Source organism: Bos taurus, chromosome 7 (assembly GCF_002263795.3).
Source record: "Bos taurus isolate L1 Dominette 01449 registration number 42190680 breed Hereford chromosome 7, ARS-UCD2.0, whole genome shotgun sequence".
NCBI lineage: Eukaryota > Metazoa > Chordata > Mammalia > Artiodactyla > Bovidae > Bos > Bos taurus.
The window spans coordinates 15,020,422-15,047,124 of NC_037334.1; the positions used below are offsets into that span (position 1 = coordinate 15,020,422).

The 26,703-nt window shown below is 48.5% G+C and overlaps 2 protein-coding genes across 6 annotated transcripts; both read right to left on the reverse strand.

The window, feature by feature from the left end:
* Positions 1–224: 224 nt before the first annotated feature.
* On the reverse strand, positions 225–8,011 carry S1PR5 (sphingosine-1-phosphate receptor 5). 5 transcript variants are annotated; one of them, XM_024994222.2, is made up of 3 exons: positions 5,827–8,011; positions 4,764–4,871; positions 225–3,593 (listed from the first exon to the last, which is right to left on the reverse strand). In XM_024994222.2, the coding sequence occupies exon 3, from the start codon at positions 3,573–3,575 to the stop codon at positions 2,376–2,378; it is 1,200 nt and encodes a 399-aa protein (XP_024849990.1). In that variant the 5' UTR covers positions 3,576–3,593; positions 4,764–4,871; positions 5,827–8,011; the 3' UTR covers positions 225–2,375. The 5 variants fall into 5 exon arrangements, with proteins under 5 accessions (XP_024849990.1, XP_024849989.1, XP_024849991.1 ...); XM_024994221.2 differs by lacking the exon at positions 5,827–8,011 and adding an exon at positions 5,372–5,423; XM_024994223.2 differs by lacking the exon at positions 4,764–4,871.
* A 2,614-nt stretch (positions 8,012–10,625) lies between these two features.
* On the reverse strand, positions 10,626–14,764 carry LOC132345695 (translation machinery-associated protein 7-like). Its single transcript, XM_059888567.1, has one exon. The coding sequence runs from the start codon at positions 11,669–11,671 to the stop codon at positions 11,366–11,368; it is 306 nt and encodes a 101-aa protein (XP_059744550.1). The 5' UTR covers positions 11,672–14,764; the 3' UTR covers positions 10,626–11,365.
* Positions 14,765–26,703: the final 11,939 nt, after the last annotated feature.

The following is a 26,703-nucleotide window of genomic DNA, read 5'->3' on the forward strand; positions in this document are numbered from 1 at the left end:
GTCCCTCAGTTGTGTCCAACTCATCTCTACCCCATGGACTGCAGACTACCAGGCTCCTCCGTCCATGGGATTTTCCAGGCAAGAGTACTGGAGTGGGTTGCCGTTGCCTTCTCTGTTAAGGCACCTAGGCTGGTCCAATGAACACAGTACAAAATCTAGACATGCAACAATTTCCAAGATGATACTATTAAACGATCAAAGCAAGGTGGAGAGCAAAGCTAAAGTTGTGTAAAAAGAGAGAAGATGTATTTACATTTCAGCTCATTTACCCACAGAATGGCTCTGCAAGTTTCCCAAGTGTGTATATCCAGGAGTGGGAACTGGTGCTTTTTGAATTTTGTAAAATGTGAACAAGTAAATAACTCTTCTGCTATCACACCATCATCAAACAACTGAGCAATGGGGTGGGGTGGCTCAGGTTGCTCTGGAAGATTACAGGAGCCTGGGGATACTGGAACCAGGTAGGAAATTAGAATCAGTTCTCAAAGCACACTGGCATATGACCCCAGGCTTGAGTGTTTGTGTTCCAGGAAATAGGTTGGTTTTCCCAGTGCTTACAGCATGCAGGGACGGTGTGAGCGTGGCCCACGGGAACTCAGTTCCCCTGGCTCGTCAGTGCCCCTCACCCGCACCCCTACACACCGCGTGTCCCGGCAAATGGTGTGCCACAATCTGAACCCGAAGCCCCAGGCCCTTTCCCCAAACCCACCCTGCCCCTCTCCAGCCTGCCTCTCCACACTGAGGTTAGGAATGTGCCTGGGGACAGCTGGGAGCCCGAGACAGCTGGGAACTGTGGTCAGGATGCCTGGAACCTTTCATGGGCACAGCCGGGGGCCCTAATATCGCCCTGGCAAAAAATGCAGACCCTTGAACAAAGGAGTGTCGGTCTGGGCTTAACAGACCTCTTGAAAATGTGGAGCCTAACCTCCTTGGCTAATATCCTGGCTCAGAAAATAGGACAAAATACTCAGTTCCTGGATTCTCCTCATCTGTCAAATGGGAGTGAGAAAACCTACCTTACAAGATTGTAGGAAAGGTGAGAAAAAGGCATGTCCCAGGCCTAGAATACTATGGGAGTAACTATCCTGTTCTGTGCTTAGTCAATCAGTTGTGTCCGACTCTTTGTAACCCCACGGACTGCAGCCCACCAGGTTCCTCTGTCCATGGGGATTCTCCAGGCAAGAATACTGGAGTGGGTTGCCATGCCCTCCTCCAGGGGATCTTCCCAACCCAGGGATCGAACCCAGGTCTTCTACATTGCAGGCAGATTCTTTACCATCTGAGCCACCAAGGGTAAAATCAACTAATTACTCTTATTATTCAATTATATTTTTATTCTTTTATGAAGGATCTGATACCACTTTCAAAAAAATCTTGTTTCACAGAGGAACAGGCTGAGTCTCCTAGAGTCAAGTTTTAGGGTGCTCCGTCTTTGGCCTCTCCTCTAAAAATGAACACCTGTCCTTGACTCCTTTCTCCCCCACACCCAATTCCTCAATAATTCTGTCCAATCCCTCCCAAGTCTGTGGAGAATCCATACGTCCCAGTCCTTGTCATCACTCTCCTAGGCAGTTACCATCACCCAGTTCTCCTGGCTTCACCCTCTACAGAGAGCAGAGGCAGTTGTAAATGCCTGAGCCTAATTAAGTCCTTCCTCTGCCTAGAACCTTCCAGGAGTACTACTTCACTCAGAGCAAAAGAAGTTTCTCCCCTGGGTCCATAAGGCTTTGCCCCACCTGCCCCATTATTTTCCTTTGTTTCTTCTCTGCCTCTCCATCCTTGCTCCAATAGCACTAAGATCTTTGCTTTTGGGAGAACACACAGGCATATTCTAGCCTTAGGACCTTTGCACCTGCTGTTCCCCAATTCTGAAATGCTCTTCCTTCAGAAGTTCCCAGGACAAGGAATTCCCTAGCAGTCCATAATTAGGACTCCCTGCTTCCATTGCAGGGGTTGTGGGTTCATTCCAGATTAGGGAACTAAGATCCCACATGCCAAAAATAAAAGTTCCCAGGATAAAAAAAAAAAAAAAAGTTCCCAGGATAATAATCACCTCAGCTCACAGCACATGTCACCACTTCTTCCAAAAGACATCACCTGACCACCATCGCATCACTGTATTGTCACCGGAATCATCTCCACACTTCTTCACGCCCTTATCATCTCTGAGTCCGACACAAGAACATCACTTCCACAAAAGCAGGGATTTTTGTCTGTTTTCTTCATTGCTGTGGAGTTTAGCGTCAATAAAATATATTTTCCTAGGTCTTTTCTGCTTCCACCATCTTCATCTTTGGCTGCTTTTTCCTATAAATTCCTGTATTTAAAAAGTCTGCAAAAGTGCTCTTAGGAAGGGCAATCGCGGTCAAAGGGCGTCAGTCTGTAGCTGGCGGGGTTACCAGGGTCCCGGCGACCGTGGGTGCACCAGGGCAGGCGGTGGAACCGCTGGTCTCTAACCCGTCCCGCTGGGGCGAGGAGCGCTCGGAGCGGCTGGAGCTGCCATCCAGGCCGGGAGGCAGCCAGCGGTGCAGGTCGCCCGAAGCCCCAGGGGCGCTCCCAGGCCGCCGGGAGGCACCTGGGTCTCGGCAGCAGGGGCCCCGGTTGCAGCAGACGAGGCGCAGGAGCGCGTGACGCAGGTCGAGGTTGGTGAACGTGTAGATGATGGGGTTCAGGAGCGAGTTGGCCATGGCCAGGCCCAGGAAGGGGTCCGCCTGCAGGAGTACAGGGCAGGCGCGCGCCGGGCACGCCACGTCCAGCAAGAGCAGCAGGAAGAGAGGGCCCCAACAAGCCACGAAGGCCAGGAGCACCACGCTGAGCGTGCGCAACAGCGCCAAGGAGCGCGGCGTGTGGCGCGCGCGCATCGAGGCGCCCTCGCCAGTCCTGGGGTGCGCCCGTAGGCGCCGCGCCTTGGAGCGAACCTGGCAGTATATCCGCGCGTAGAGCGCGCAGATGGCAGCCAGAATGCCGAGAAAGGCGAGCACGCAGAAGAGCACGTAGGCCTTGGCGTAGAGCGGCAGGACCGTGGAGCAGGCCTCCAGACGGCCCAGACAGTTCCAGCCGAGCGCTGGCAGTAGTCCGAGGAGCAGCGACAAGCCCCAGGCGGCGGCCGCCAGGGCCAACGTGCGCCCCCGACGGGAGGCGGGCGCGGGTCCCCGACGCTCCATGGTGAGGAGGCGCTCGAGTGCAATGGCCAAAAGGCTCAGCACAGACGCGGAGAGCGCCACGAAGACGCCGCCCTCACGGGCGAACCAGAGCCCGGGCGACAGGCGCAGCGTGAATGGCCCCGACAGCAGGATGTTGGCGGCATAGGCGGCGCCGGCCAGCAGGTCGGACAGCGTGAGGCTGCCCAGAAGCAGGAACATGGGCGCATGGAAGCGCGGGTGGCGTCCGAGCACGACCAGCACGGCTAAGTTCTCCAACATGATGAGCGCGCACACGGCCAGGCACACGACGGCGTCTGCACGCAGTCCCGCACCAGGCTGGTACCGCGTACCGCGGAGCTTGCCGGTGTAGTTGTAATGCTGGAGGATGACCTCGCTCACCCGCGGCGCAGGCCGCAGCAGCCCCGGCTCCATGGGCCGCCCGCCCCAGGGCTGCGGAGAGGTTGGGAGCAATGTCAGGCCTGATGGTCACCATCCCCGGCGGCCTGCGAAGGCAGGCATAAGCGGTGCCTGACCTGGGAAGGGGGTTCTAACCCCCTACTCCCTACCCTACACTCACGCCGGGGTCCAGAGGGAATTTGGGATAGAAGAGGGGGTGTCCATGGAGACAGGCCGACACAAAGAGACAAATCATATCACGAAGGGACAGGGTAACAGAGTCCCACATGAAAGGGACACTAATAATTCATACACAGGCACGGATACTCAGAGGCATCTTAGTCAAAAACAGAAAGAAACAGCCACACAGAGAAAGGGACACATACAGTGACACATCGACAAGGACATGTGCACAGATAGTCACAAACTAGGGCAAAATGCGCAGTTACACCCTCTCAGGGAACCATGAAAGTACGTTCAGGTCTTCCCTGGTGGTCCAGTGGATAAGAATCCACCACCTCCCAGTGCAGGAGACAAGGGTTCAATCCCTGGTCCAGGAGGATCCCACAGGCCGCAGAGCAACTGAGCCTGTGCGCCACAACTATTGAGCCCAGGCACCGCAACTACTGAAAACCGAGCTCCCTAGAGCAACAAAAGAACCCACGCAAGAAGTCCTAGCTGGGCAACTAGAGAGTGGTCCCCACTGGGTGCAACCAGAGGAAAGCTCACGCAACAACAAAGACCCAGCACAGCCAAAAATAAAAATAGTTTTTTAAAAAAGAAAGCACAAAAAGAAATTTTAAAAAAAGGAAGTACATTCACACATGACAAGGGGACACTGAAAGATATATACAAATTCCCCTCCACACAGACAGGATTTTATGCCTAGTCTCACAGGCCACAATTTCACAACCTCCACCCACCCTCTGGGACCCAGAACCCCACAATCTACGCGCCTCGCTGCATAGAGGTTTTTTCCCTGCGAACTCCCCCCTTCATTCGCTGCAAAACCTCAGTGAGAAGGCAGAGAAAACTCCACCCATTTTGCAGGGCTAGAGCCTGAGGGCAGCAGACGGAATTCACCTCTCATAGACTCTTGCAGAGGGACATATACCTCAATAAAGTATAATACCTCCCAACTGTGACTTCGCGCTAAAATACCCTGGGCAGCTCTCCCCTTAACCCCAATTTACAAACGAGGAAACTGAGGCTCAGACGAAGTACCTCGCAAAGAAGCAGACACAAAGATTTTCATGCTCCACACAAACACATCCACGCAGAAACTGAGACACAGTCACGGAAGTCCCACTGAACAGACGAGAAAACCAGGGCCTGGGGAGGGGAACGGATTTAATTGAACAGGGCAGAAACAAATGCCTCCCAGACGGCTTGAGCTGCACACAGGGAATCAGGCGCAAATACAGACTCACAGCGAGTCAGGGACTCAGCCATGCTGGGGGGAAGGGGACACCAAACACACGCAGATGAGGGTCACCCCAGGGTCACACTCGCTGCGCTGGGGACACTGCGCAGTGGTTCGCAGCCTGTGTACCTCCCACCTCTCCTCCTTTTGCCTGGAGACAAGGGTGAGGTAGCGAAACTTGCAATGATGTGGCTGGGAGAGGACGAGGCGGGGGGGATTCCGGGTGCCTCCCACCCCCATCCCGGGTCCCCGCATCCAGTCCCGAAATCTCAGGTTTTCCCCTTCCAAGAGCCTTCGGGAAAGGCCCGAGAAATCCAAGCCAAGGGGACAAGGGTGGTGGCCAGGGCAACCCCCACCCCCGGGCCGGGACGAGCCCCGCGCGCGAAAGGACCCGGTGGTGGACACTCACCGCTGCGCCCAGGTAGTGCGCGCTCGACAGTCGCGCGGCCGGGAGCGGAGAGAGCGGCCCCTGTTCGGGAGGCGGGGCTGGGGGCAGGCGAGAGGGCGGCCCCCAAGGCAGAGCGCTGGCAATCGCCAGCAGTTGCCCCCTCCTCCTCTTGGGGTACGGGCTGCCAGCCCGCGGCTGCCAGCGCGTGTCTGCCAGTCTGTACCACCCGCCGCGGCAACGGAACGCGCCCTCGGCGCCGACTGGCACTGGCCAGCCCTCGGCTCCCCCCTCCGGGCCCGGGCGGCCCTCCCAGGGACGCTCCGTCGCGGTGGGAGGATCCGGAGACACGAGCAGGGGGAGGGTTCTTCAGCCCGGGCGGCCGCAACCTGAGTTTATTCCCCCCCTGTCCCCCCAACACCTAATAGAGGGGTCCCCTCTGTGCTCTGGGCACTGATCCCTCCCCTTTTACCACCTACCTTCTGATTAAACGTCCTGGGCTGCACCCCAAGGACGTCCAGTCGGCGGAAGAACCCCGGCAACCCGGGTTAAGAGGGGTCTTTAGCAGCCGTAGCCTCAATTCCCCTCCCCCCCAACAGATAGAGCCGTCGGCTTCGGGCTCAGGCCCCACCCCCTTTCCCCTCTCCCATCCCCAGTTTGGGGCGGGTGGGGGAAGGGCAGGCGCAGTCAAGATGCTGGTGGGAATCTTCTCCTCCCCAGATAAGAAGAATCTGGCTCGTAAGTCCCCCTGGTTGTCCCGCTTCCCCCACCCCGTATCTCTCCCCTTTATCACTCTGGACAACGTGATTTACTCGGTTATCAGGTTTCTGGGCTGTGTCCCCACCAGACAGTCAGCCCCACCGGGGCAGAGATTTGTGTCTGCTCTGGGCATTGCCTGGACACAAGCCCGTGCCCAATAAGCAGCCGCGGAGTTAGTGAGTGAATGAATGACTGTCTCCCTCACTTTCTCCGTGTGTTTCTCCCTCCTGATTTCTCGGGGTGTCTCCGTCTCTGTTTCTCTCCGTCTCTGTGTGTGTGTGTGTGTCTCTCTCAGTCGCTTCTTTGTCTTTCTCCGTCTGTGTCTCTCCCACGCCTCTCCCAGGCCTCAGCTCCTCCATTGGGCCAGTCCCAGCTGGCCCCGCACCCGCCACCCCCACTTCCCAGGAGCTTCCAGGCTGGGAAGCTCCCTCCGATCAGAGGCCAGAGCCGGGAAGAGGGGGCTGGGCCTGGCTGCTGCGACCTTCGCTAGGACTGTGCCCTTTGCACCGGCCGCCTCAGGTTCTGCCGGCCTCGGCCTCCGGTGGGGTGAGGGCGGCCCAGAGATGATCAGCAGATGGATCAGATGGGTCAGAGGGACGCCCCCCGGGAGAGAGACCCCTTGGGGCACCCAGGCTAGGTTGCATCCTCCTGTCACTTCTTAGGGATCCCAGTGGCTCCAAATAGAACCACTCTTCCCTGCTCCTTTCCTGGTGGGTCAGATGGTAAAGCGTCTGCCTACAACGCTGGAGACCTGGGTTGGGAAGATCCCTTGGAGAAGGCAATGGCAACCCACTCCAGTTCTCTTGCCTGGAAAATCCCAAGGATGGAGGAGCCTGGTAGGCTGCAGTCCATGGGGTCGCAAAGAGTCAACAGAACTGAGTGACTTCTCTTCTCTTTGCCTGCTCCAACAGATCAGGCACTGGGGCAACGCAGCCAGGGAAGCCAGAGTTGGGGGGCGCGGAGATGGCTGTTGGGTGGGGTGGGTGTGGTAAGATTTGAGTGCTGGAGCCCCCAGCCTCCCCCACCAAGCCATCGAGGATGAGCCCTGAAGATTCCCCAAAGTGTCAGGGCCATGTGCTTGATAAATGACCCCCTTCTGTAAAGGGGAAGCCACACCCTAGGGTGGGAATGTGGCTGCTTCTCACCTCCCAAGTGGCAATCTCACCTCCCACGGGCCCTATATACAGTGGAGGGGGGCTTCCGGCCCTGGGTCCCCGGCCCAGCACCCCCAACTTGTGCCGCTTCATGCATGAGATCCCACAAGATCACAGCCTTCTTCTGCTCCAGATGGTCCCATGGCTCCCTATGTAGCTCAGAGTAAAAGTCCAAATTCGAAAAATACCAGGCCTTCAAGGCCCACAAGGCCTGGCACAGTCTCTCCCTCTTTTATCTCCATTCTTCCTATTCCAGCCCCACTGTCTCCCCCCCGCACCCCGCCCCGGCCCCAGACCACATCCTCACAGTCTTCAAGACCTTGGGACTTGAGGATCAGCGTGACCAGAACACCCTGTCCCCAGCTCTTCCCAGGCAGTCACTTCCTCAGAGAGGCCTTCCCGTCTGTGTCGCCCTCCTCCCCAGTCTCACACTGCAGTTGGTACCGTCTGAAATGACCTTCATTATTTACTGATTCATATGGTACATCATATGTCTCTGCCCTGGACTCCCAGCTCCAGGAAGGCAGGGGCCCTGTCTGTGCTTCTCCCCAGTCACTGAGTAAAAATTAAGAGCTTGGAGACTGGAGCCAGGCTCAGTTACTTTGTAATCTAGGACTCAAGACAAGTGACACTCTCCTCGGAGCCTTGGTGGCCTCTTTTGTAAAATGGATAATGACAGTTTCCACTCTGAGAGATGCCCTTGAGGAGGAAGGCATGGAACGGAGCTTCCAGACACAGGTGAGTGTTCAATAAATGTTGGCTAGGGCACTAGTGGGAAAGAACCTATCTGTCAATGCAGGTAGACTTAAGAGATGTGAGTTCGATCCCTGGGTCAGGAAGATCCCCTGGAGGAAGTCATGGCAGCCCACTCCAGTATTCTTTGCCTGGAGAATCCCATGGACAGAGGAGCCTGGCGGGCTACAGTCCATAGGGTCGGACACAATTGAAGTGACTCAGCACGCATGCACAGGTGCTTCTGGGCACCACTGTATCCCTGAGGAGGAATTAGAAGGGGTACAGCTCAGGCCCCACCCGCCCCACGTACCACCACCAACCCAGCCCGCCCCACGCCTTGCCCCCCACCCATGCCTGGTCTCTTCCCAGGGAAGGGCACCCCTGCCACAGCCTGCCCGCCTGATGCATGCCTGGGCTGGCACACCTGCCTAGCAAGTTCTGCTGCCAGGGCCGTCACCCACAGGGGCTGCTCCACCCAATCTGTACCCATTCTCCCTGAGCTGTAGCCTTGGCTCTAAAAGAGCAAAATGCCTCCCACAGCCCCCTCACACTTCCACCCATCCAAAGAGGCAGAGGGCTGCAGCAAGACTTCCCAATCCCCCATCTCTATCTCCCATCTACCAGTTCTGAGGCTTGTATGTGGCTGCAGGGAGCTGCAAACTGACAACTTTCCCACGACCAGAGCAGTCATGTTTCCGCAAGGAGGGGAGGAGGTGGTGTCTCAAACTGTAGGTCAGAGGGCCAACTCTGCCTCACAACTATAAGATTTGTTTGCTTGGCTCCAAGGTTTCCCATTCAAACGTCTGTCTGAACTGAATAGAAACACTGTACTCGGGTGAGTGAATTTGTGTCTCACAGGGGTAGAGCTTAATTTGGGAATAGCTATGTACTAGCATTGAACAAATAAGTACATAGATTGTAGATACTGACAACCAGTTTTCATACTGTTGGAGAGGAAGTTGCAAATAAGCACCGTGTTGCTAGATGGGGTTATCATTATGAGATGTTTAATAGTTAGAGATGAACCTATTTGCAAAGTGGAAATAGAAACAGAGGCAGAGAACAAACATACCGATGCCAAGGCAGGGGAAGGGTGGGTGGGATGAATTGGGAGATTGAGACTGACATATATACACCATTGATACTGTGTATAAAATAGATAACTAATGAGAACCGACTGTATAGCACAGGGAACTCTACTTAATGCTCTGTGGTGACCTCAATGGGAAGGAAATCCAAAAAGGAGTAGATATGTATACAGAGAGCTGATTCACTTTGCTGTACAGCAGAAACTAACACAACATTGTAATGCAGCTATACTCCAATAAAAATTTTTTTAAATAAAGGTTTATATTTTTTAATAAAGGATTATATATTTTTAAATATAGGTTTGAGTGTATACAGATTTCCTAGCTCTGTCTGCCATGTGTCCAGAAGCAATGACACCCTAGAAGCAATGCGTACACTCAGCATCCAGAACTGGTTTCTGAATGCCACTTTCCAGGAGGAGGAACCAGGGCTCCTTGGAGGAATGACTGCTTCTAGGATTAGGGCAGAGAAAATCCACAAGGACACTGGAGCCTCTTCTAGAGCCAGAAGTGGAGAAATCAAAAAGGCAAAAGGACAGGAGCCAGCCTGAAAAGAACTGCTGGCCAAAGCTGGGACAATTTGAACAAACTAGACAGCATTAGAATTGAATTATAACCCGAAGAATAAGTAACCACAAGTCCAAACTGATTTAAATACACGAGTGAGTCTATTTTAAGATGAGGGAGAAGGAACAACTCTTCCTGACAGAAAAATTCCAGTTAAGAAAAGTATAATGAGGGGCTTCCTTGGTCGGGTCCAGTGGTTAGAACAAAGAGCTTCCATTGCAGAGGTCGTAGGTTCAATCCTTAGGCGGGTAAGTAAGATCCCACAAGCTATGGGATGCAGCAAAAAAAAAAAAAAAATCACTATGCACTTTGGGTGATAATGATGTGTTCATGGGTCATGTAGATTCACCAGTGGTTCAAAATGCACTACTGTTGTGTGGGATGTCCATAGAGGGAGAGGTTTGGGGTGGGAGATTCTGGGTGTATATGGGAAATCTCTGTACTTTCTGCTCAATTTTGCTGTGAAACTAAAACTGCTATAAAAAAATAAAATTTATTAATCAAAAAAAAGGAGGGGGGATAAATTAGGAGTTTGGGATTAATATATACACACTACTATAGATAAAATAGATAATCAACAAGGACCTACTGTATAGCACAGGAAATATTCTGTAATAACCTGTATGGGAAGAGAATCTGAAAAAGAATGGATATAACTGAATCATTTTGCTATACGCCTGAAACTACCACAACATTATAAATCAGCTATGAAAGTGAAATGTTAGTTGCTCAGTTGTCTGTGATTCTTTGCGACCCCATGGACTGTAGCCCCCCAGGCTCCTCTGTCCATGGAATTCTCCAGGCACGAATACTGGAGTTCGTAGCCGTTCCCTTCTCCAGGGGATCTTCCTCACCCAGGGATTGAACCCAGATCTCCCCCATTGCAGACAGATCCTTCACAGTCTGAACCACCAGGAAGCCCAAATCAGCTATACTTCAGTATAAAATAAAAATTTTAAAAAAATACATAAAAAGCATTGGCCTGAGAAATCCATGGGTGGATATATGTCCCCAGGTCACTCTACTGGGTCGCTTTGGGTATTTCTATTGCCAGCCTGGCCTCTGAAGGTATTTGAACTTGAAATGCCTAACTGTGCTGTCAGGAGCACAATTTTTTTTTTTTTAATGTTTATATTCTTATTTATTTTCTGGGCCAAGTCTTAGTTGAGACATGTGGGATCTAGTTTCCTGACCAGGGGTCCAACCCAGGTCCCCTGCACTCAGAGCCTGGAGCCTTAGCCACTGAACCACCAGGGAAGTCCCTTCGTTTCGCTTTTTTTTTTTTTTTCGTTTCGTTTTATGACTGAATAGTACTATTGTATGAATGTCCTTATTAAAGTTTTTTTTTTTTTTTTTTTACCGAAGTTTATTCTTAAATGTACAATAGGTTCTCAGACAACACTTCATTCTAGCTACAGATGGCAACAGATATTATGGCAGGGAATCCAGATGTTTAAACAGGAATGGAAATAAGGGTCTTCGTTGCCTCAGACACAGGAACAGCTTGCTGCTACTATTGCTGCTAAGTCACTTCAGTTGTGTCCGACTCTGGGACCCCATAGATGGCAGGCAGCCCACCAGGCTCCCCCGTCCCTGGGATTCTCCAGGTAAGAACACTGGAGTGGGTTGCCATTTCCTTCTCCAATGCATGAAAGTGAAAAGTGAAAGTGAAGCAGCTCAGTCATGTCCGACCCCGAGACCCCATGGACTGCAGCCTACCAGGCTCCTCCATCCATGGGATTTTCCAGGCAAGAGTACTGGAGTGGGGTGCCATTGCCTTCTCTGAAGGAACAGCTTACTCTGCCAAATTTCTTAATTTCACCTCTGGCCAGAGGGCCTTTCCCCGAGGCCTTTGCTTTTAGCTCCTCCAGTTTCTTCTGCTCTTCCTTCTGTTTCTGCTTGAATGTCTTATCTTCCTGGTCCATCTCCTTGGCTTGCTTCCTGGGCTGCTTCAGGGGCTTCTTCTTGCCACCTTTACGGCCCAATATGGTGCCTGCTGCCCCTTCCCCAGACCCTGTCATCAGAAGTGCTAAAGATTTTAAAAGGCTCTGAGAAGAGGCTTTGAGTTGGGAGGAGGATGGGAGGAGAAGGCAGCTTCGTAGGGATGGGGTAGGGGGGAAATCGCCTAGTCCCCAGGTACTGGGCACAAATTGGGCAGAGCCATGCTTTTCTCACCTGCTCACTTCGGACCTTGTGAGCTGCCCAGGGGAAAATCTGACCTCACCCTCCCACACATGTGTCCCCAGTTACTGCTAGGATTAAACCCAGGCCAAGGGAAGGGAAGATCCCCTGGAGGAGGAAATGGCAACCCACTCCAGTATTCTAGCCTGGGAAATCCCTTGGACAGAGGAGCCTGGCTGGCTAGAGTCCATGGGGTCTTAAAGAGTTGGATATGACTGACTTACTAAGCAACAAGGGCTCCAAAAGCTGCAGGTGTGGATGGGGGAACTGAGTCCCCTGGAGGCAGAGGGGACAGGGGCACCCCTCCATGCATCCCTCACTTCCAAATGAGCCTTGAAACTTGGAATCAGAACCTTCTCTCTCTCTCTCTCTCTCTCTGTCTTCCTTTTCACACTTAGACATTCATTTCACAAACTAGGTTGTGGAGGGGAAGGGAAAGAACAGCTGGGCAGAAGGATTGAGTCAGCATATGCAAAAATCTGGATGCTGGAAAGATTGTGTGAGTAGAAATCATGTCAGTAGGGCAGAATTGTGGCAAAAGGGAAGGAAAGAGCAGGGGTGAGGGGGTGAAGCTGGGGGCAGGGCAAGGGAGGATCTGTGGACCTCAAATATCAGGCCTCTGCTGTCTGATCATCATTTTGCTGTGTGACTTGCTTAACCTCTCTGACCTCAGTCTCCTCGTCTGTAAAATGAAGTCATGAAAGTCTTTTTCGTTCTCACAGTGATCTTGTGATACGAGCACCCTTATTGGTGTAAAGAGCTAACACATTGCCCAAACCCGGAGCTTAACCACTTGATAAATGTCAGACATTATTTATTTTTAACACCCTTATTGAGATATAATTCACATACCACACAATTCACCCATTTAAAGTATGCGATTCTGGGGAGTTCCCTGGTGGTCCAACAGTTAAGACTCAGTGCTTTCACTGCAGGGGGCCTGGGTTCAATCCCTGGTCAGGGAACAAGATCCCACATACTGCAACTAAAGATCCTGGATGCCTCAACTGACCTGTATGTATAAGACCCTGTATGTGTGTGTGTGTTAGTCATTCAGTCGTGTCCAACTGTTTGCAACCCCATAGATTATAGCCTTCCAGGATCCTCTGTCCATGGGATTCTCCAGGCAAGAATATTGGAGTGAGTTGCGGTTTCCCTCCTCCAGGGGATCTTCCCAACCCAGAGATCTAACCCAGGGGTCTCCTGCATTGAAGGCAGATTCTTTACCCTCTGAGCCACCATGGAAGTCCATGCAGCTGTATATATAAATAGTTAAAAAAAAAAAAAAGCATCTGGGGGAAAAAAGATATATATGTATGTATAACTGAATCACTTTTCTGTACATCTGAAGCTAACCCAACATTGTAAATAAACTATACGTCAATTTAAAAAGAGAAAAAAGAAAGCTCAAGCAAACCAGGCCATTGGCAACTGGCCCTTGCCCTCCTCTCCACCCCTCATCATACCATGGTCTATCTTTGAATCTTCAAATCTGACAACTGTTCCTCATGATCAGAGAAGCAAGACTTGGGGTCAGACAGACGTGGGTTGGAATTCTGTCTCCAGCGATCAGCAGATGGATTCATTTCTGTGAGCCTCAGTTTCCTTATCAGTAAATAGGAATCCTAATTATTCCCTCTCTCACAGGGTTCATTGAGATAGGTCATGTCAACTCTTTTTTTTTTAACTTGGCTACACCAGGTCCTAGTTGCAGCAAGTGGGATCTTTAGTTGTGACATGTGGGATCTAGTTCTCTGTCACTGTTGTTGAGTCACTAAGTTGTGTCCAGCTCTTCGCGACCCCATGAACTGCAGTACTCCAGGCTTCACTGTCCTTCACTATCTCCTGGACTTTGCTCAAACTCATGTCCATTGAGTCGATGATGCCTTCCAAACATCTCATCCTCTGCTGCCCCTTTCTCCTCTTGCCTTCAGTCTTTCCCAGCATCAGTGTCTTTTCCAGTGAGTCGACTCTTCCCATCACGTGGCCAAAGTATTGGAGCTTCAGCTTCCGCATCAGTCCCTCCAGTGAATATGCAAGGTTAATTTCATTTAGGATTGACTGGTTTGATCTCTTTGCAATTTAAGGAACTCTCAAGAGTCTTCTCTAGCACCACAATTTGAAAGAATCGATCTTTTGACACCTAGCCTTCCTTACGGTCCAACTCTCACATCCATTTCTGACTACTGGAATAAACCATAGCTTGGGCTATATGGATCTTTGTCGGCAAAATGATGTTGCTGTTTTTTAATATGCTGTCTAGGTTTGTCATAGATTTGTCCTCCAAAGGAGCAAGCATCTTTTAATTTCATGGCTGCAGTCACCGTACGTAGTGATTCTGGAGCCCAGGAAAATAAAATCTGTCACTGTTTCCACTTTTCCCCATCTATTTGCCATGAAGTGATGGGACCAGATGCCATGATCTTAGTTTTTTGAATGTTGAGTTTTAAGGCTGCTTTTTCACTCTCCTCTTTCTAGTTCCCTGGCCAGGGAATCAAACCTGTGCTCCCTGCATTAGGAGCTCTGAGTCTTAGCCACTGGACCACCAGAGAAGTCCCTCATGTCAACTCTTTAGTGCAGTTCCTGGCACGGAGTAGGGGCTGTATTTATCGGGATTTGCTTAGCTGAAAGTTCCAGAAAAAAAATTAAGGCCAACTCAAAAACAGCTCAAACAAGCATGGAAGCTGTGGTTAGGAATGAACTGACTCCTGTAGCTGAAAATCTGGGGATCTGGGAGTTGGGTTAACTTCAGGCATGGCTGGATCAAGAAGCTCTGATAGCACCAGAAATCCAACTCTCTCTTGACTCAGCTGAGCTTTCATCTCATCAAGCTCCCCTTTGGGTGGCAGAGATTCTTCCTGGTGCTACAGATTCATTATTCCCACTCAGTAGCAATTTGGAAAGAGATATCCAATTGCTCTAGGGTTCCACCGGAAGTCCCAGTACTGAATCTCACTGGCCGTTCTAGGATCACATGTCATAATTTAACCAATCTCTTAGCGCGGGGTTGGGGGTGGGGTGGGTGGGGATGGACTACTCTGATTGGTCAGGCTGGAAAATGTGGGCGGGGTCAACCCAAAGTTGATCTGAGCCTGTTCATGTGGGCCATTAGGAGTCCCCAAATCTTGCTAGGTTGTTTTTCAGGAATCTGAGATGGGAAGGTCACGGAACACAAGAAAAGGCAAAAGTTAAATTCTGGGAGTTCAGTTTAGGGCCAGTTCAGTTTGAGATGCCTCCCAGCCATCAGGTGGTATCACTGAGTCATCAATTGAATATGAGACATGCATTCATCTGGTGTCTTGGTGGCGCAAGTTGTTTTTTTTTCTTTCAGTGTTACAGCTCCATTTTATTCAAGTTGTTTTTATTGATTTTATGGAAATATAATTTCCTTTTGAAGGATACCCTTAAGTGTAATTATTATGATATATAATTTCTCCACTGGAGTTAATTTCCTTTTTTTTTCTTTGGTTCTCTTTCTTAGAAGTTCTAGCAATTTATCTCAATTCAATTTTCCATATGATAAAATTCATCCAATAATCTAGAGGTGAATGTGTGCCTGCTAAGTCGCTTCAGTGACGTCCACCTCTTTGTGACCCTATGGACTGTAGTCCTCCCACCCCCAGGCTTCTCTGCCCATGGGATTCTCCAGGCAAAAATACTGGAGTGGGTTGCCATGCCCTTCTCCAGGGGATCTTCCCGACTCAGGGATTGAATCCGTGTCTCTTATGTCACCTGCATTAGCAGGCAGGCTCTTTACCTTTAGTGCTACCTGGGAAGCCTAATATAGACATAGCATTCTGTTTTCCTCCTGGGTCCTTTTTGTTGGGGATTTCTTCCTGTCATGATCCTAGGAATTCTCTTTATTGTTTAACTGGGTTTTTTCCCCCAATCAGTTAATTTATTTTTGCTTGTGTTGGATCTTAGTTGCTCCTTGAAGGATGTTTGTTTCCCAGCATGGGCTCCAGAGTACTTGGACTGAGTAGTAGGTGCTTGGACTTAGTTGCCCCAAGGCAGGTGGGATCTTAGTTCCCCCACAAGGAATGGAACCTGAATCCCCTGCATTGGAAGGTAGATTTTCTTAACCACTGGATCACCAGGAAAAGCCCCCAGGAACCCTCTTTATCCCTTTCCTAAGTCAGAATTCTTTCCTCACTCTCCTGTCTTCTCTTTTTCTTTGTTTATGCTTCCGTTGCTGTAGACTGCTGCTGCCGTGCTGTGCTCAGCTGTATCTCACTCTTTGCGACCCCGTGGACTGTAGCCCACCAGGCTCCTCTCTCCATGGGGATTCTCTAGGCAAGAATACTGGAGTGGGTTGCTTTTCCTCCTCCAGGGGACCTTCCCAACCCAGGGATCAAACCCAAGTCTCCTGAATCTCCTGCATTGGCAAGCGTATTCTTTACCACTGAGCCACCTGGGAAGCCCTGGTGGAGTTCATCCCACAGTAAATTTCCAAAAACATAAGGGCGCGAGAGAGAACATTTTTGAGCCCTTGTTTTGGAATGTCTTTACTTGCGCCTCATGTTTGGTTGACATTTTGGCTCTAGATAGTGATCTAGATGAAATATGGTTTTCTGTCAGAATTTTGAATCCATGTCCCCATTGTCAAAGTCTGTAGAGTCAAAACTGGGGTTTTTCCAATAGTCATGTATGGATGTGAGAGTTGGACCATAACGAGGGCTGAGTGCCAAAGAATTGATGTTTTTGAATTGTGGTGCCGGAGAAGACTCTCGAGAGTCTCTTGGACAGCAAGGAGATCAAACCAGTCAATCCTGAAGGAAATCAACCCTGAATATTCATTGGAAGGGCTGATGCTGAAGCTCCAATACTTTGGCTACCTGGTACAAAGAGCCGACTCATTGGAAAAGACCCTGATGCTAGGAAAGATTGAGGGCAAGAGGAGGAGGGGAGGACAGAGGATGAGATGGCTGGATGACATCACCAACTTAATGGACATGAGTTTGAGCAAACTCTGGGAGATAGTGAAGGACAGGAAAGCCTGGTGTGCTGCAGTTTATGGGATTGCTAAGAATCAGACACGACTTAGCGACTGGACAACAACCCATTGTCTCTTTGTTTCTGGTGTCTTTGAATGTGTTATTTGTTTTACCAGGAATGCACTTCCTTCCTCTCTTTTCTTATTTATTTGGCTGTGCTGTCTTCATTGCCGCATGTGGGCTTTCTCTAGTTGAGGCAAGTGGAAGCTACTCTCTAGTTGTGGGGCTTCTCTTGTTGCTTCTCTTGTCCTACTTCCCTGGTGGCTCAGATGGTAAAGCGTCTGTCTACAATGTGGGAGACCAGGGTTTGATCCCTGGGTCAGGAAGATCCCCTGGAGAAGGAAATGGCAATCTACTCCAGTACTATTGCCTGGAAAATCCCATGGACAGAGGAGCCTGGTAGGCTACAGTCCATGGGGTTGTAAAGAGTCAGACACGACTGAGTAACTTCACTTTCTTTCTTTCTTGTTGCTGAGCACCAGCTCTCGGGCATGTAGGCTTCAACAGTTGCAGCACTCAGGTTCTAGTGGGTGGGCTCAGTAGTGGTGGTGCACGGCCTTAGTTACTCTGCAGCATTGTGGGATCTTAATTCCCGGACCAGGGATTGAACCCATGTCCCCTGCATTGGCAGGCGGATTCTTATCCACTGGACCACCAGAGCAGTCCTCCTCTCTTTTTCTAATTCCCACCATCTTTTAGCTCCTATGATAAACATTTTTAGAGATCACTATCTTTTGAATGAAAAACAACTTCAATTCGGTGACTCTCTTGACTATTTCTGGCTATTAAAATGTGAGTGGAAATGACACTTCACTTCTGTATGTCAGTCACTTCTGAGGAGGCAGGAAAAAGCCCATAGAAGCTTCTCCTGTCTCTCTCTTGTCCCTCCATGGCAAATGAGACAGTGATTTCCTCCTGATGGTGCAGCTGCAAGATGGTGAATATCTGGTCAACCTGGACCCTAGCATGACTGTGTGCAGCTAAGCCCCTGCAGCTCATGTACAATGAGTAACACGAGGGAGAAGTAAACTTCGGTTGAGTTGAACTACTGAACTTTGAACTTGTTTGTTACTGCAGGGAAATTTGACCTTTTCTGACTAACGTCAGCCTCTTCTGACTAATAGGCTTCCTCAGAAGTCCTCCTGAATCACAGCCCACGAACTATACTGTTTCCCACCATTGCAAGCTTTCATTTTCCTATGTGACCCATATTGTAATCATTAACTATGTAATTATTTGTGTAATGAATTCAATATCTATCTCCTGGGACTTCCCTTGTAGTCCAGTGGCTAAGACTCTTCATTCCCAAATCAGGGGGCTGGGGTTCAATCCCTGGTCAGGAAATTAGATCCCACATGCTGCAACTACGTCTCAGTACAGAAAAAACGAAAGAAAATAAAGAAAACATCTATCTCCTTTATCTCACCTCCAGAACCCCAAGAGGAGACAAAGGTGGTTTTTGTTCTTGTTAATACCTAGCACAGAGCTTGACACACAATAAATGCTCAGGATACACTTGTGCTTTTTTTTGGTTTTTGTTTTCATAGCAGTGTTTTAATTTTTATTTTAATTAACATTTGTGTTGATGTAGAGTTGATTTACAATGTTGTATTAGTTTCAGAAGAACAGCAAAATGATTCAGTTATATGTCTATATATGTATGGGCTCAGATGATCAGTCGTGGGTATATGTATTCTTTTTTAGATTTTTTTCCATCATAGGTTATTAAAAGACATTGCATATAGTTCCCTGTCCTCTTCAGTAGGTCCTTGTTGGTTGTGCTCAGTAGCTCAGTCATGTCTGACTCTTTGTGACCCCATGGACTATAGCCCGCCAAGCTCATCTGTCCATGGGATCTTCCCAACTCAGAGATTTAACCCGGGTCTCCTGTGTCTCCTACATTGGCAAGTGGACTCTTGACCACTAGCACCAGCTGGGAAGCCACATTTTATTTATAGTAGTATGTATATTTTAATCCCAAACTCTTAATCTGTACCTCCCCACAAGATACATTTGTTGAATGAAAGAAGAGTTTGGCATTCTTTCAGCCAAAAAGGGGAGAAGGCAATGGCACCCCACTCCAGTACTGTTGGCTGGAAAATCCCATGGATGGAGGAGCCTGGTGGGCTGCAGTCCATGGGGTCGCTTAGAGTCAGACACGACTGAGGGACTTCACTTTCACTTTTCACTTTCATGCATTGGAGAAGGAAATGGCAACCCACTCCAGTGTTCTTGCCTGGAGAATCCCAGGGATGGGGGAGCCTGGTGGGCTTCCGTCTATGGGGTCGCACAGAGTCGGACACAACTGAAGCGACTTAGCAGCAGCAGCAGCAGCCAAAAAGGCAGCTGTAAACAGAGAGCTTCCCTGGTGGCTCAGATGATAAAGAATCTGCCTGCAGTGCAGGAGATGCAGGATCGATCCCTGGCTTGGGAAGATCCCCTGGAGAAGGAAATAGCAACCCACTCCAGTATTCTTGCCTGGAAAACTCCATGGGTAGAGGAGCCAATCAGGGTACAGTCCATGGGGTCACAGAGTCGGACATGACTAACATATACAAGCATATGTATATGACTAACATATACTAACATATACATATACATACATATACTAACATATACATATACACATATACAAGCAGAGTTCATTTCTAAAACATTCTCTCATGCAAATCTCATGGGTAATAGAAGCATGAAAGACAGAACAAGGTGGCTCCAACAAGCCAAGGAAGTTTGATGAGGAAAATGATCTCTCATGAGAAAGCATCTTTGCACGTATTTGTATTTCTTTCAAGAGTGTGTAATTTAGTCAGCTCAGCCTGGGGGTGGGGGAGGTGATTATTGCAGAAAAGAGCATGGGAACTGGGTGGAGAGACACAGAAACATTCCAGAAACATTCCTGGAATTGCTGAGGAACCCAGGATGAAATTCATGCACTGAAGCCAAAATACAGTCACCAGAAGACAAGCCTACCTCATTGGATTCCACTCAAATGCAATTTTGTTCCTGTGTCTTAATGTTACCATAGCGATTTGTTCCTTCCGCTTTATTGGGGTGTCACTAACTTATAAAAAACTACCCCACTTTTTAAAAAAAATTTATTTCATTTTTTGTCTGCACTGGGTCTTCATTGCTGCGAATCGCCTTTCTCTAGTAGTGTGGGCTTCTCATTATAGTGACTTCTCTTGTTGCAGAGCACAGGCTCTGGGGTGTGTGGGCTTTAGTAGCTATAGCTCGCCGCCCGGGCTCTAGAGAGCAGGCTCAGTAGTTGTGGTGCACCGGCTTTAGAAGCTCCGAGCGGTCTTCTAGGACCAAGAATTGAACCCGTGTCCCCAGCATTGACAGGGGATTCTTATCCACTGGACCACCAGGGGAATCCTCTTCTTTCTTTTTCTTAATTGAAATGCAGTTGATTTAAAATATTAGTTTCAGATGTACAACATAGTGATTCAGTATTTTTGTAGAATACTCCATTTAAGTCATTATAGGAGGACTTCCCTGGTGGTCCAGTGGTTAAGAATCCACCTGCCAATGCAGGGGACAGGAGTTCAATCCCTGGTCAAGGAAGATTCCACATGCCTTGGAGCAACTAACCCCACGTGCCAGGATTACTGAAGCCCATGCGCCCTAGAGCCTATGCTCCACAACAGGAGAAGCCACTGCAATGAGAAGCCCACACACTTGCTGCAATTATAGAAAAGCCCACGCAGCAGCGAAAACCCAGTGCAACCAAAAATAAACAAGTATACAAAGTCATTGTAGGGAGTTCCCTGATGGTCCAGTGGTTAAGACTCCATGCTTCCACTGCAGCAGGCATGGGTTCAATCATTCGTTGAGGAATTACTACACAAGCCACGTGGTGCGGCCAAAACATTTCTTTTAAAAAGTCATTATAAAATATTGGCTATCTTCCCTGCATTGCACAATGTATCCTTGTAGCTTATTTATTTTATAGAGTAGTTTATATCTCTTAATCCCCTATGCGTATGCTGCCCCTCCCTCCTTCCCCAGCCCACTGGCAAGCTCTAGTTCGTTCTCTACAAGTTTGTTTCTGTTTTGTTATATTCATTTATTTGCATTGCTTTTTTAGATCCCACCTGTAACTTTTTTCTTTGTCTGTCTGATTTATTTCACTAAAGCCTGATACCCTTCAGGTCCATTCATGTAGTTGCAAATAGCAGAATTTCATTCTTTGCCAGGGATGTTCTTGAAAGAGTAATGGAGTTAGGACCACTGTGATTCTTGTCTTCATGGAGCTTCTGCTCTCACAGGAGACGCTAGGATTAATAAGCAATGACACAGTTGATTGTAATGATGGAAGGTGGCTCAGCAGTGAAAGAATCTGCCTGCAATGCAGGAGACACAAGTTCAACTCCTGGGTCGTGAAGATCCCCTGGAGAAGGAAATGGCAACCCACTCCAGTATTCTTGCCTGGGAAATCCCATAGATAGAGGTGCCTGGCAGTCTACAGTCCATGAGGTCGCAAAGAGTCGGACATGACTTAGTGACTGAAACCATCACCACAGTAATTCATTTGTGTTAGGAGGGGCCTGAAAATAAAGAGAGCCTGGCCCAAGCTGGAGGTCAGAGCAGATCTCTAAGAGCATGCGATAGGCAAGCCAAGACCTGATGAAGAGAAGAAATAAACAGGCTGCATTGGTTTCCTAAGGATGCTATTCCCACGGACCGTGTGTCTTGAGACAGAAGTAGATTCTCCCACAGGGCTGAGAGTTGGAGGTGCAAAGTCAAAGTTATCAGCAGGGCTAAACTCTCTCTGAAGGCTTGAGGGGAGAATCATTCCGTATCCTGTCCTAGCTTCTGGTGGTTACTGGCCTTCTTTGGTTTGCATGCAAGCGCATCACCCGCGGAGAAGGCTATGGCACCCCACTCCAGTACTCTTGCCTGAAAAATCCCATGGACGGAGGAGCCTGGTAGGCTGCAGTCCATGGGGTCGCTGAGGGTCGGATATGACTGAGCAACTTCACTTTCACTTTTCACTTTCATGCGTTGGAGAAGGAAATGGCAACCCACTCCAGTGTTCTTGCCTGGAGAATCCCAGGGATGGGGGAGCCTGGTGGGCTGCCGTCTATGGGATCGCACAGAGTCAGACATGACTGAAGCGACTTAGCAGCAGCAGCATCTCCCGAATCTTGGCTTCTGTTCACATGACCTCCTTCCTCTGTGTCTGTCTGCATCTCTGTCTTCTCTTCTTATAAAGACAGCAGTCATATTGGACTCAGGACCCACTCTAGTTCAGTATTAATCTCATCTTAATTAATTACATCTGCAAAGACTCTATTTCCAAATAAGGTCCCAACCATAAGTACCTGGGGTTTGGATTTCAACACATCTTTTTTGGAGAAACAATAGAGACCTGAAGACAGGCTGGTCTGTGACAGTCATTGTTATTTGGAATCTGAGGTAGTGGCCCCCCAGGTGGATCCAGACAAGCCTGGGGTGGCCTAGTGGGGGTGCCTGGCATCTGGTTTGCTTAAAGCAGTGGGACCTTGCAGAGGAGGAGAGAAAAGAGGAGAAGGGGTTCAAAGAGCAGACTCAGCACCTAATTGACTCTGTTAGAACATCTCAACTCTGACTGGCCATATTTCAAGTTCTCCATGACCACATGCAGCTAGTGGCTAGTCTGAAGGTACAGACGGGGGCATTTCCCTGGTGGTCCAGTGGTTAAGAATCCACTTGCCAATGCAGGGGACACAGGTTCAATCCCTGGTCTGGGAAGATCCCACATGTTGCAGGCAACTAAGTCCAACTGCTCCAACTGCTGAGCCTGAGCGCCACAAATACTGAAGCTCATGCACCCTAGAGCCTCTGCTCTACAGCAAGAGAAGCCACTGTCATGAGAAGACCTCTCACTGCAGCTAGAGAGTAGCCCCCTCTTGCTGCAACTAGAGAAAGCCCACACACAGCAACCGAGGCCCAGCACAGCCAAAAAATTAATAAATAAAAATTTTTTAAAAAGAGCAGTCAGAACCTTTGAAGATACAGCTTGGGTGCCAACCTTATAGCAGGTGGTCCACCCTGACACAGGCAGAGGTTGTCTGGGAACATAGAGGGAAGAACCCAGGGTTCCAACTGTATCTGGCATGTCTCCTGTCATCACCTGGGCTGTAGTTACATTTTCCGCACGAATACAGTAGCCACTAGCTGCGTGTGGCCATTGAGAACTTGAAATATGGCCAGTCCGAATCGAGATGTTCTGTGGTTGTAAAACACACGTGAAAGGTTATCAGGCTTAGAGAACACTACCAAGAAAAGATAAAACAGCTCCATAATAATTTTTATACTTGTAACATGCTGAAATGATCATATTTTGTGTATATGGGGTTAAGTAAAGAGAATTATTGGGAATTTCCTGGTGGCCCCTTGGTCAGGACTCCGTGCTCTCACTGCCAAGGGCCTGGGTTCAGTCCCTGGTGGTGGTTTAATTGCTAAGTCATGTCCAACTCTTGCGTCCCCATGGGCTGTAGCCTGCCAGACTCCTCTATCCATGGGATTCTCCAGGGAAGAATACTGGAGTGGGTTGCCATTTCCTTCTCCAGGGGATCTTCCTGACCCAGGAATTGAACCGGGTCTCCTGTATTGCAGGCAGATTCTTTACTGACTGAGCTACAAGGGAAGCCTGTAATCCCTGATTGGGGAACTAAGATTCTACAAGCCATGTGCTCCTCCCCCCTCAAAAAAAATAGTATTAAAATTAATTTCACTTCTTTAATTTTTTTATGAAGTTGGAATTGACATGTAACACTGTATTCATTTTAAAAGTATGCAACAGTACGATTTGCTATATGTATATAATCTGGAGTGTTCACAATAAGTTTAATTAACATCCACTACCATATATTTTGGGCTTCCCTCATAGCTCAGTTGGTAAAGAATCTGCCTGCATTGTAGGAGACCCAGGTTCGATTCCTGGGCTGGGAAGATCCCCTGGAGAAGGAAATGGCAACCCACTCCAGTATTCTTGCCTGGAGAATCCCATTGACAGAGGAGCCTGGCGGGCTACAGTCCATGGAGTCGCAAAGAGTCGGACACAACTTAATGATTAAACTAAACCACCACCACATATTTGGACTTCCCTGGTAGCTCAGCTGGCAAAGAACCCACTTGCAATGCAGGAGACCCAGGTTCAATTCCTGGGTCGGGAAGATCCTCTGGCGAAGGGATAGGCTACCCACACCAGTATTCTTGGGCTTCCCTGGTGGCTCAGACAGTAAAGAATCCGCCTGCAATGTGGGAGACCTGGATTCAATCCCTGGGTTGCAAAGACCCCCTGGGGAAAGGAACAACTGCCCACTCCAATAAAGGGCTTCCCTTGTAGCTGCCTGTAATGCAGGAGACCTGGGTTCGATTCCTGGGCCAGGAAGATCCCCTGGAGAAGGAAATGGCAACCCACTCCAGTATTCTTGCCTGGAGAATTCCCTGGATGGAGGAACCTGGCAGGCTACAACCCATGGGGACGCAAGAGTCAGGCATGACTTAGCAACTAAACCACAACATATAGTTCAGTTTTATTTCTTGTGATGAGATTTTTAAGAACTACTCTCTTAGCAACTTGCAAACACAATACAGTATTAACTATAATCACCGTGCTGTACATGACATTCCTTTGACTTATTTGTCTTACAACTGAAAATTTGTACCTTTGACTCTGTTCACTGATTTCATCCACCACTCATTGCCTCTGGCAACCACTTATCTGTTCTCTGCATCTGAGTTTGTTTGTTTGTTTACGATTCCACATATAAGTAAGATTCTGCAGCATCTTTCTCTGTCTGTATATTTACACAATATAAATTTATATATATGAATATATTTATATTGTTATTGTTCAGTCGCTCAGTCGTGTCCGACTCTTTGCGATCCCATGGACTGCAGCACGCCAGACTTTCCTGTCTTTCACCATCTCCTGGAGTTTGCTCAAACTCATGTCCATTGAGTCAGTGGTAACATCCAACCATCTCATCCTTTGTTGTCCCCTTCTCCTGCCTTCAATCTTTCCCATCATCGTTTCCAATGAGTCAGCTCTTCACATCAGATGGTCAAAGTTTTGGAGCTTCAACTTCAGCATCAGTCCCTCCAGTGAATATGCAAGGTTAATTTCATTTAGGATTGACTTGTTTAATCTCCTTGCTGTCCAAGGGACTCTCAAAGTCTCCTCCAGCACCACAGTTCAAAAGCAGCAGTTCTTCAGTGCTCAGCTTTCTTTATGGTCCAACTCTCACATCCATACATGACTACTGGAAAAACCATAGCTTTGACTATATGGACCTTTGTTGGTAAAGTAATGTCTCTGCTTTTTAATATGCTTTTTAGGCTTGTCACAGCTTTTCTTCCAAGGAGTAAGCGTCTTTTAATTTCATGGCTGCAGTCACCATCTGCAGCGATTTTGGAGCCCAAGAAAATAAAGTCTGTCACTGTTTCCGTTGTTTCCCCATCAATTACCATGAAGTGATTGGATCGGATGCCATGATATTCATTTTTTGAATGTTGAGTTTTAAGACAGTTTTTTCAGCCTCCTCTTTCACCTTCTTCTTTAGTTCCTCTTTGCATTCTGCCATAAGGGTGATGTCATCTGCATATCTGAGGTTATTGATATTTCTCCTGGCAATGTTTCTCCTAACTTGTGATTCATCTAGCTCAGCATTTCGAATGATGTTCTCTGTATATAAGTTAAGTAAGCAGGGTGACAATATACAGGCTTGATTCCTTTCCCAGTTCTGAACCAGTCTGCTGTTCCATGTTCAGTTCTAACTGTTACTTCTTGACCTGCACACAGATTCCTTAGGATGCAGGTAAGATGGTCTGGTAGTCCCATTTCTTTAAGAATTGTCCACAGTTTGTTATGACCCATACAGTCAAATTTATATATTAATATATACATATATATATAACTTTTCCCCCATACTTCTTGGCTTGTGGGATCTTAGTTCTCCAACCAGGGATCAAACCCATGCCCTGGAATGGAAGTGCCAAGCTCTAACCACTGGACTGCCAGGGAATTCCCCTATATCACATTTTCTTTATCCATTCATCCATTGGTGGAAATTTATGTTGCCTGCTTCCACATGCGGGCTACTGTAAGTAATACTGTAATAAACATGAGGGTATGCATATCTTTTTGAGATAGTGACATCATTTTTTTCAGATAAATATCCAGAAGTAGTTGGATCATATGATAGTCCTATTTTTACTTTTTTGAGGAACTGACATAGAGTTTTCCATAATGGCTCCACTAATTTGCATTCCTACCAACAGGGCTGAAGGGTTCCTTTTCTCCACATTCTCACCAACACTTGTTATCTCTTGCCTTCTTGATAATCATCATTCTAACAGGCATGAGGTGCTATCTCATTGTGGTTTTGGTAAGCATTTCTCTGATGATTAGTGTTGCCCAAGCACCTTTTCACACACCAGTTAGCCATCCGTATGTCTTCTTCGGAAGACTATCTATTCAGATCCTCTGCCTGTTGCTGGAAAACCTGCCTCTTGGTGAGTGTCGAGCCCAAAGACACAACCAGGGATCTTTCTCAAAGCAGCAAAATTGGGGACCTTTTATGCTAAGATTTTGTACATATGCATGAAGTGGGTTGAGCAAAGGAGAATTCAGCATAGAATTTGGACAAAGGTTAACAGAGTCCAAGCTTTGAAAATGAAAGTCGCTCAGTCGTGTCTGATTCTTTGAGACCCATGGACTATATAGTCCATGGAATTCTCCAGGCCAGAGTACTGAAATGGGTAGCCTATCCCTTCTCCAGCAGATCTTCCTGACCCAGCAGTCAAACTGGAGTCTCCTGCATTGCAGGTGGATTCTTTACCAACTGAGCTATCAGGGAAGCCTAGTCCAAGCTCTAGTTAATTGAAAT

What these genes read in the sequence shown, in the direction of transcription:
- S1PR5 (XM_024994223.2), bottom strand. Translation starts at nt 3,575, where the DNA reads ATGGAGCCGGGGCTGCTGCGGCCTGCGCCGCGGGTGAGCGAGGTCATC.
- LOC132345695 (XM_059888567.1), bottom strand. Translation starts at nt 11,671, where the DNA reads ATGACAGGGTCTGGGGAAGGGGCAGCAGGCACCATATTGGGCCGTAAA.